At 44.0% G+C, this 10,524-nt stretch overlaps 1 protein-coding gene across 1 annotated transcript in view; it reads left to right on the forward strand.

Moving 5' to 3' along the window:
• The window catches only part of Nxt1 (nuclear transport factor 2 like export factor 1), a 3,763-nt gene extending 1,884 nt beyond the window's left edge, over positions 1-1,879 (forward strand). The window contains exon 2 of the mRNA XM_052723853.1: positions 1,142-1,879. Coding sequence (XP_052579813.1) covers positions 1,200-1,622 — 423 coding nt within the window. The 5' untranslated portion in view covers positions 1,142-1,199 and the 3' untranslated portion in view covers positions 1,623-1,879. The remainder of the gene's footprint in view (positions 1-1,141) is intronic.
• The last annotated feature ends 8,645 nt before the right edge of the window (positions 1,880-10,524 follow it).

The following is a 10,524-nucleotide window of genomic DNA, read 5'->3' on the forward strand; positions in this document are numbered from 1 at the left end:
ATTAGTGCTAAAGATGTGAATTCCTGTCAGTCTTGGGCTTACTTCTTTCGGGGATGGTGATCACTATCCTCCACTGTCCTGAGTAATCTGCCATTCCGTGCATCTTCTGGGTCCTTGTTCAGTTAGTTCATTGTAGTCTTCCCAGACAGGCACCTGCTCTCCCTCTGGTAGCCTTTGTTGAGCCAGTAACCACTTATTTCTTCAGCATGAGCCACACTTTCCAAGCTTTCAGGAAAGTTTTTTTTGTTGTTGTTGTTGTTTGAAGCCAGGTTTGCTCGGTCTGTTGTTTTTGAGACCAGGCTCGTACCTGCCTCAGCTTCTTCAGTGTGCCCCATGACTCCTGGCTTAAACTTCGGGATATGTATTGTCTAGTTTAATTTTCATGTTCCTAGTGTGTGTGTGTGTGTGTGTGTGTGTGTGTGTGTGTGTGTGTTTTAATGAGGAAACTGAGAATTAGTAAGATTAAACAGGCAACAATTACTGAGCTTGGTGGTGAATACCTTTGATCCCAGCACTTGACAGAGAGAGGTAAATGAATCTCTCAGTTCCAGGCCAGCCAGGACTACATATTGAGACCCCGCCTTTAAAATAAATAGGTAACAGTTTGAGCCTAAAGTTATCTGGTTGCAGTATGTAAATATTCTGTCACCAATAGAAAAAGAGGGTTGGGGGCCGGGCGGCGGTGGTGGTGGTGGTGGTGGTGGTGGTGGTGCTGCTGCTGCTGCATGCCTTTAATCCCAGCACTCGGGAGGCAGAGCTAGGCGGATCTCTGTGAGTTCGAGGCCAGCCTGGGCTACAAAGTGAGTTCCAGGAAAGGCGCAAAGCTACACAGAGAAACCCTGTCTCGAAAAACCAAAAAAAAAAAAAAAAAAAAATAGAAAAGGAGGTTTGGGGCCAGATGGGTTAATAGGTAGAGGTGCTTGCTGTCAAGCCTAACAACCTCAGTTTGATCCCTAGGACCCACATGGGGCAGAGAGGGACTCTTGCAGGTTGTCCTCTGACCTCAAATAGCCATAGCATGTACCAACCCTCATACACACAAATAGAACTTTAAACATTAAAACTTGAAAGAAAAGTTTTATCAGAGCAGAGTAGACTTTGGTTATTGACATGTGTTCCCTTCATCTTTGCTGTCCTACAGTCCCTGGATCCCCACAGAGGAAGCACTCTGACGGAGGCCTCTGTCAGCAGAGCCAGAGATGGCATCAGTAGATTTCAAGACCTACGTGGACCAGGCCTGCAGGGCCGCAGAGGAATTTGTCAATGTCTACTACACTACCATGGATAAGCGGCGGCGGCTGCTATCCCGCCTGTACATGGGCACCGCCACTTTAGTTTGGAATGGAAATGCTGTTTCAGGACAAGAATCCTTGAATGAGTTTTTTGAGATGTTGCCTTCCAGTGAGTTCCAAATCAACGTGGTAGACTGCCAACCTGTTCATGATGAAGCTACACCAAGCCAGACCACAGTCCTTGTGGTGATCTGTGGAAGCGTGAAATTTGAGGGCAACAAACAGCGGGACTTCAACCAGAACTTCATCTTGACCGCCCAGGCCTCACCCAATAACACAGTGTGGAAGATAGCAAGCGACTGCTTCCGGTTCCAGGACTGGGCCAGCTAGTGGGGTGGGAAAGGCCTTGGCTTCGGCCGAGCTCTGCGGAGAGATGCAAGTCTCAGATCTCAGGATGTGGAGAACACAGTTCATTTTTGTTGTCACAGCAGCACTGCAAACTGGGTGTTTGACTCCTAGAAACCCCTTTCCTGGTTATATACTGGTTTGTCATGGTTGCATTTTAAAAGTAGTAAACTTTCTATTTTTCTACTTAATCAGTAGAAACCTTGTTTCTGGAAATTGACAAATAAATAATATAAATACTGCTTCTCTGCCTTATGTTTCTAAATTTTGAGAAGGATGGAGGAGCGTGGGAAAAGCAGAAAACATAGTAGGAAGCACCTATAGAGGTGGGAGGGTCCTGGATGAGCTCCTACCCCAGTCTAACCTTGGGGAATCCAGAGCTCTGGTTGGTAACCCTAACCACACTAGAATCCTCAAAACATTGGGAATTACCTGTCCTGGGCCATATCTCTAGCCAGTACCTCCACCACAAATAAGATATGGGCAATGGCATTTTATTTTTTCAAAAGCACCTTTGTCTTAATGTATGATTTATAAAAAAGATGATTCACCTGACAGTTGCCTTTGCCCTTAGCACCTGGGATGGTAGTTATGATAAATGTGAAGAGTTAGCTGATAGCAGGATGCTGCTCCTACTGGAAGCACCAAGGTTGGGAGGGAACATCAGAAGCTGTGACGACAGAGGACCCACCTAAAACTTACTTTTCAGTCTAAGTTATCACTAGATTTGACATGTGATTAGATTATGGCCAACGAAGCAGAAGCTGAAGGTTCGAACTGGGGAATTTTGTTTCAGTAAACCCTCATTTCCTCTCTGGCCACTGGTCATGGCTTCATCTGCAGTGACCAGACAGTCTGGCTGTGACCTAGAGGTAGAGTCCTCTTGAAGTACTCTGGGTCTCTGGCGACCACAACTGCCAGAGTAGCCCTAGTTAACCTATGATTATACTACTTTATGTCTTGGCCAGTCATACCCATGAAATAAGAACTCCAAAGCCACATCTAGAGCAGTCAAACCAGTCCTACAGACTTGGCGACAAGATGAGACTCAAAATTCAAGCTGAGATGCTACTAAAATGTATGAAATAGCAAAGTGAGGTTTCCACCATGAATTAACTAAGATCCATGAACACTAAACATGATCCCTTAGGAAGACACAGGGAAGAAGATTGGAGGAGAATAAGTTAGTGATTTGGAGGGACATGTTGCTGAGCTTTAAATATCACAGACTGTCACCAGAGGTGAGACCTTGATACAAATGCCCTGGAGTCAAAGAATTAAGTTCTTTAAACTCTATCATAACCGTCCAAAATAGCAAGAATAGAATAGTGTTCACCTTCCGGGCTTGGAACAGACATATTCTCAAGGTTCCCAATTTCCTGGCACTCTGGGAATGTTTGAATCTGAATTAACATGGTTCTCAAAGACAAGCTTTGCTCAATAGCCATTTTACAAACACACAACCCTCATTTTTTTGTGCTAGAGTCCTCCAATTCTCCCCTTTACCTCAGTTCTCCAGGTTCTTGTTCCTTACACCCTGCCCTGTCAGGGTTTCCCCTTCATCCCTCACACATCAACCCACCTTTCCTTTTGCTCTCCCTGCCCACCCTGCCCCACCAGAATGCACTTAACACACCCAGCTTTCACCACCAGGCTACCTGCTGTCAGACTGAAAACTAAGGAATGCACCCGGGAACCTGGAGAAAGTACTCAGAAAGGAGGGTACCTTCTTTTTTTGCTCTGTGACAGCCGCATTTTGTTTTGGAGCATTAAAGGCAAAGTTTGCTTTAAGCACAAATCCTCATTTGTAGTCTGTATTTCAGGTTCTCGGCTAGGGTGTCTGCCAAATTGAGAAGTCTGGATTCTGTTATAACCTGTATTTTGCTTTAACAAAGACAAGATGCTTTACATCTTTGGTGCTGCCTTGTTGGAAAAGTGTGAAAATAATCTTTATATTTAACAGTGAGGGCAAAATTAGTTAATTCTTTGCAAAGTTTTCTTTGTCATCAGCTGTGATGGAGTTGTAGTAATGACAAAACTGGACTCTTTATTTTCAAGCTCCCAAGGCTCTAGGGACATCTCTCTAATTCACACCTCCATGCCCTGGTCAGGTGTGTGGTCACTGTCCCTGGAAGGAACTGTGAGAAATGCTTTAGGATTGGCACTGAAGGGCAGGACTTTGGGGACCACAGTGGACAGGCTTAGGGGCTGGAGATGGCTCAGCAGGTAAGAGCACTTGCTGCTCTTCCAGAGAACCAGGTTCAATTCTTAGCATCTACATAGTGTTTCACAGCTGTTTGGAAGTCCAGGTCCAGGAGGTCTGATGCCCTTTCCAGACTCCATGGCCACTAGGCCCACAAGTGTCGCACAGACACACCTTCAGGCAAAACAGCCACACAGTAAAATTTTGTTAAAAGTGGGCAAACTTGATCCTGATCAAGTGTGACATCTTCACACTCACTGTTAATCCTCTTCTGGTGAATCCTGGCCAGAAAAAAGCTAGAAGCATAGGTCCAGCCTCTCTGGGGCAACCAGGGTAGTGTGGGGTATGGAGTCCTTGGGGGAATCTTATGCCCAGGTATCATCTGGTCAGCCTCAGGACATACCATATTCCAAGCACCTGTGAGGCAGGATTAAGCATCCACAGCTCACTAGGTTTTTTTGTGAGCAAACAGCATAAGACCTTGATCAGTGGGTCATGTTAATGCTGGCCACAGTACAGTGAATAGAAACAGTAAATACAGGAGGTGGTTTTTTCTAAGATGGAGGGGTCTCACAACATTGCTCATGTGTTCCTCCTGACTCCCCATGAAATAGCCAGGACTACAGGCACATGCAGCTGCACCCATGGTCTTGGTATTAGAAAAGTGTCTTCCTGTCATCGGTAATGTTTGCCTTCCCAGGGAGTTACCAATTTTACTGAGTTTTCAAAGAAACAGCTTGTGTCAGTGATTTTTCTGTCTTCAGTGTAGTTGGCCTTTGCTCTTTGTGATTTTCTTCCTCCTGCTTATTTTCAGTCTTTTTTTTTTTTTAAGATTTATTTATTTATTATGTAATCGGAAGAGGGCGCCAGATCTCATTACAGATGGTTGTCAGCCACCATGTGGGTGCTGGGAATTGAACTCAGGACCTCTGGAAGAGCAGTCGGTGCTCTTAACCTCTGAGCCATCTCTCCAGCCCTATTTTCAGTCTTTTTAAAGAATTCTTCCATTGAAGTGCTGAGATTAGCCTGGGCCACCACACCTGGCCTATGAGGTAATTATCACAGGCATCCTTTGTGAAGTGAAAATGGTGGGAACTCCAAATGTCCACTAATACGATTATTTTTAAATTATAATATTGCCACAAGGGAGATGATTGTGCAGTCTGAAAAAAGAAGGAGCAGACTTTTGTGTGATAAGATTCTTATGAAATATTTGAGTTTAGTAGTGAAAAAGCACAAACTCTTGGAGAATAACAGAAACATCACAAACGTCCCAAGAGCCGCTGAAGGTGTGTTCTACTATTTTCAGCTTATTACTGATAAGGTAATTGATTTGTGAATTTAAAATGAATTTATATATAGTAGACGTGAAAATTCTAGAAACATCGATCAAAAATTAAAGCTGTTTCTCAGGCACTGGCTTCTAGTATTTTAATAGTCAATTGCCGGGGCCAGCAGAGTATGAAGGAGAGAAAGGACACCTGCAAGTTGTTCTGATCTCCCCAACATATGGTCCTCTCCCAATGTAATTTAAAAAAAAAAAAAAAATGAGTCCTCTAATGTGTTTAAAATGCCAGAGATGAAGCGTTTGGGTTTTGGAATCTGCAAGAACAGTCCAACATGAGTAATGGAAATAGATAGCTTTACAAAAACACACCTATCTTAATTTGTGATTATCAAATGCACCTATGAGAAATGGCTTAAGTCGGGTTGTGTATTGGGGAAATAGTTTAAGTGATGATTTGAATTTGAAGCAGTTAAAGACTTGTGGCCTGTTAAAACTCAACTCTTTTTTTTTTTTTTTTTTTGGTTTTTCGAGACAAGGTTTCTCTGTATAGCTTTGCGCCTTTCCTGGAATTCACTCTGTAGCCCAGGCTGGCCTCGAACCCACAGAGATCCGCCTGGCTCTGCCTCCCGAGTGCTGGGATTAAAGGCGTGTGCCACCACCGCCCGGCTAAAACCCAACTCTTGAGCTGACACATAATTGACATACTAGAAAGTAACATCACTGGCAGGATTTTGGAGCCTGGTAATCGCACATCACTCCACCACTGCGTGGTTCCTCCATCAACGCCCACTCTCTGTGCCGCGTGGAGGCTCCAGCGTGGCTGTGTTTTAGAACGAGGGCTGTGCAACCTGGTGGGGATGTCAAAGGACCGCAGACCACCGCCACAGCCCCTCACTTGTCACCGTGATAGGATCGACACAACACACTCGACCTTTAGGACGGAGGGTGGAGCGTCAACACTCTGTGACCACCCAAAACCAATTGCCAGACTGTTCCCTGGGAAACGCAGCTACATACCACGTGACCTGGGCCCCCAGCTGCCTGAGTCTCCCAGAGTGAGGGACAACGCACCGCACCAGGCCGCTAGGCTAGGCCTATCTAGACCCTGGATGCTCACCATAGAGGTCGTGGCCTGGCTTGTTGGGTATTCCGGAACACGACCTGCATTATCTAACCTGCTGTTCACTTGTCTCCTTAGGACTGTGTATATTGTTTCCAAAGTTTCACCAAAATGAGCGCCTTGAAGTGAACACACACTGCAGTTGACTTCCATTTACTTCTTTAGGATGACTAACAAGTAGGGAGAGTTTTATACACACAGAGAAACATATGACCATCTTGGCTTTAACCCCCTCACTGCTGAGATTGCACTTTTTGTACTTAGGCAGGATCAAACACTGTTGAACTCTGTCAGTCTGACTGCATGCAGCGGCTTGTATGCTGCTGCATTTCCAGGGGATTCTTCTACTTGTACTCTATGAGAATTGTATTCCAGCATTCTTGATCTGCTGGTGATTTGTTGTTGATTTCCAGAGTTTCTTTGAGGTCTGTCCTGCTGTCTTACCATTGCTTCGGGGTAGTGCTTTGCCACAAGGATGTGTATGGGGCAGATGTGTAGTTCTGAAATCTAAGGTAATCTTAAGAAAAAGTTTAAGCCGGGCAGTGGTGGCACATGCCTTTAGGGCAGGCAGATTTCTATGAGTTCAAGGCCAGCCTGGTCTACAGAGTGAGGTTCAGGACAGGCACCAAAACTACAAAGAAACCCTGTCTGGGGGGCGGGGGGGGGGGGGGGGGGTGGGGGGGTGGGGGGAGACACAGAACAAAACAAAACAACAAAAACAAAAACGAAAAAGTTTAAGGCGATGACTTATTGAAGGGCAATGAGGTGAGGTCAGCAGAGTAAAGCAGGTGTCTGAGCCAAGTCAGGGAGACACAAAATGAAAGTGGTGACTAGACTTTTATTCAGATTTTAATTACTTTGATGTAGAAGAAATTCAAGTGTTACAAAGGATTTACTAAGATTTGCATAGGAGACATTAAGTCACACAAGTGGAATTTAGCTAAAGGAGCTGTCTCCAAATAACCCAAAAGATAAATAGTATGCTAACTCGGCCTCTTAGAAAGAAACAAAGTTTAGGATGCTAGGATGCAAATGTGTATTCACCATGATTGGCTAGCCATTAGGCCCATCCCCAAAGACATACCTCTAAGAGGCAGGGGGAAGCACAAAGTCACACCATCATTAAGTCCCGGTCTGCCATCAAGTCCCCTGTGCTCTCATTGGGAAAAACACAATTCTGCCCTGTGGGCAAGATGACCCTGGGTAGCAACCATTCAAAAACAAAACAAAACAACAAAATTAGCATGCTTAAAATAATTCTGACGTGGTCGGGCGGTGGTGGCACTCGCCTTTAATCCCAGCATGCAGGAGGCAGAGCCAGGCGGATCTCTGTGAGTTCGAGGCCAACCTGGTCTACAGAGCGAGATCCAGGACAGGAACCAAAACTACATGGAGAAACACTGTCTCAAAAAACAAACAAACAAACAAAAATTCTGACAAAATGTTCTATCTTTGCTGTGTAAATCTCCTATCTTGCCTAAGCAGCCAAACTTGCAGTCTCCTGTCTCTGTTTAAATTGTTCAAAGTGTAACTGAGGCCAGAACCCAAAAGAGATTTAAAGATGAAAGCATATGTAAAATGTGTAAGTCTAAAGTATATATATGTAAGCTAATAAAACCTTCTGCTGGTTGCCAACCCTTATTTGGGCCTTAGCCCCAGTTGGCCAGGTGCTTTAGTGAAGCGCTTTTCCTTCATTAATCTCTAAGTGTGTAGAGTGATTTCTTACTGGGAAGGCATATTTCTAGAATAACTTTGTGGGTGTAAGTGATAGAAATTCCCACCACACCCCCAAGGTCGTGCATGGTTGTGCATGCCCAGCGGGACACTTAGTCATCTCTGCCTAGTCATTTCCGGGTCATACGTCCGGCGTGACCCACGCCCCATGGTTATGCGGTCACGTAGTCGCGAGGATGTGATTGTGTGATCTCTGTGTGTGGGCCTGTGTGCGCAGGTGCATCCTGGCCTTTATAAGGGCATCGCCCTGTCCCCCCCCCCCCCTTTCTCACACATGTCTTTCCACAGGCCTGATCACATCTATCCCTTTCTCTTTGTCTTGATAAAACTCTTGTTAGTGGATTCTGTCGTGTATGTTGGGACTTTTCCTTTGGGGCAAGAGTGCAGTAAAAACCAACAGTAAGGAGTCAGTATTTTCTAGAAAAAGTATTCTAAGATACAAATCCATTAAGAGTTTGTGAAGAGCAGGGCTAGTGGGCTGTGAGGAGCTCAGCAATTAGGATGTTCATACTGTTGGGTAATAGCATCAGGTCTTGAGAAATGGAGTCAGGCTATACTGAGTAATAGCCGCTAGCCATGAAGAATTGCTTGGCCAATGCCGGACCTTTCGGTTCCACCTGCAGAAACAATATGCCTGAGTATCAAAAAATCCCATCCTGTGGGGCTGGAGAGATTAAGAGCACTAATGGCTCTTCCAGTTCAGTTCAATTCTTAGCAACCACATGGTAGTTTACAACCATCTATACAAGATCTGGTGCCCTCTTCTGGCATGCAGGCAGAACACTGTATACATAATAATAAAAAAAAATCTTTAAAAACAAAACACCCTGATCCCAATTAAATTACACACACCTACACACACAGGGGGGCTTGGGGGGGGGCACTATAACTTCCTGGTAGCTACCCACATATATGTGTGTGTGTATATACCTGCCCGACAGTCCCTATAAATGCATTCAACTTTAATCCCAAAAAGGTTGGAGCCCCTTGGTGTTCCAATAAAGCATGAGGTAAGAGTCTAAACGCTTCTCTGCCCCATTTTTTTTTACACATACAAGATTTACCTTTCAAATAAGCTAATTTATTCACAAAAACATTCCTATAATACCATGCTATTATAAAGATTAAGGGGCTCACAATTTAGGGTTGGTTCACCAACATATCAAAGCCTGCTTGGTCATGGGAACTGCCTAGTGGTTGGCTCCTTAACACATCTTGCAAGTATTACATTATTCAAAGTCACAGAAAGTGGTTTCCAAGTTACACAAAATGGTTTCACTTATGTTCCCAACAGAGTTGTAAAACAAGATTTAATTCTTCTGTGTAGCAAAGCAGTTATAGCTTATTACATATATGTTATACATATATATTTCAAGATACAATCGTCAAATATAATTTAATGGCATTCCCATACATAGTTTAAATTAATTTCATCTTGTAATTGAATCTTTATTTAATGTAATTGGTTTAATTCAAAGAACTACATTGCCTCTCTGCAGCAGGGGCTAGTTTAAATAAGAACAAGTTATTTGCAAAGTTGAAGAAGCTATCAATCCTGGTGGGCATTTCTAGTTGAAACAGGCAGCTTCCACAAACTAGAGAAAGACAGGATATATATGCAGACGGAAGTTAGTCTTCTAGAGGATTGCACACATTTCAAAGAGAAGGAAAAGCACCATCTCACTATACTAAATGCTCAACAAAGGGAGAGAGTGACCAGAGACCATCTATTCTCAGCACGAAGAGGTCTTGTTGGCTGGTAGCAGTACAGAAGCAACTTGGTAAAGCTTTAGCAGTGGTTGGAAGCCTCAAGCATGATCACTGTTTAACAGAAACTGGAAATCTAAGGCAGTACTGTTGGGAATATTATTTTAAGGTGTGTTACTTTTGTTTATGCTGCATTTGTTTAATTCTGTGAAACTGTGTTACTATGCCTGTCTAAAAAACCTGGCCAAAAGCAAGACAGGAGAAAGGATAGACAGGGATGGCAGGCAGAGAGTATAAATAGAAGGAAGAAATCTGGGAAGAAGGATCTAAGGTCTAGCAGCCAGAGGAGGAGGATGACTCCAGGGGCCAGCCACAGAATAAGAAACAAAGAAAAGTATACAGGAATAGAATGGGAAAAGCCCAGAGGGAAAAGGTAATCAGGATAAGTTAAGGAAAGCTGGCTAGCAACTAAGCCAAGCTAAGGCCAGGTATTCATAAGCAATAATAATAAGTCTCCCTGTGTGATTTATTTGGGAGCTGAGTGGCCAGCTTCCCCAAAAAGCCAAAACAAAAACAAAAACAAACAAACAAACAAAAAACAACAAAAAAAAAAAACCAACACAGCACTTCCAAATTACCAAGTTTTAAGACCAAGGATGGGTCAGGCGTGGTGGCGCACACCTTTAATCCCAGCACTCAGGACGCAGAGGCGGGCGTATCTATGTGAGTTCGAGGCCAGACTGGTCTACAGAGCTAGTTCCAGTATAGCCTAAACAAAAACCAAAACACACACACATACACAAGATCAAGAGAATGGGATTTAGAGCGGAAGGAT

This window comes from Peromyscus californicus, unplaced genomic scaffold (genome assembly GCF_007827085.1).
Source record: "Peromyscus californicus insignis strain IS unplaced genomic scaffold, ASM782708v3 Scaffold_7__1_contigs__length_154581171, whole genome shotgun sequence".
NCBI classification, from domain to species: Eukaryota; Metazoa; Chordata; class Mammalia; order Rodentia; family Cricetidae; genus Peromyscus; species Peromyscus californicus.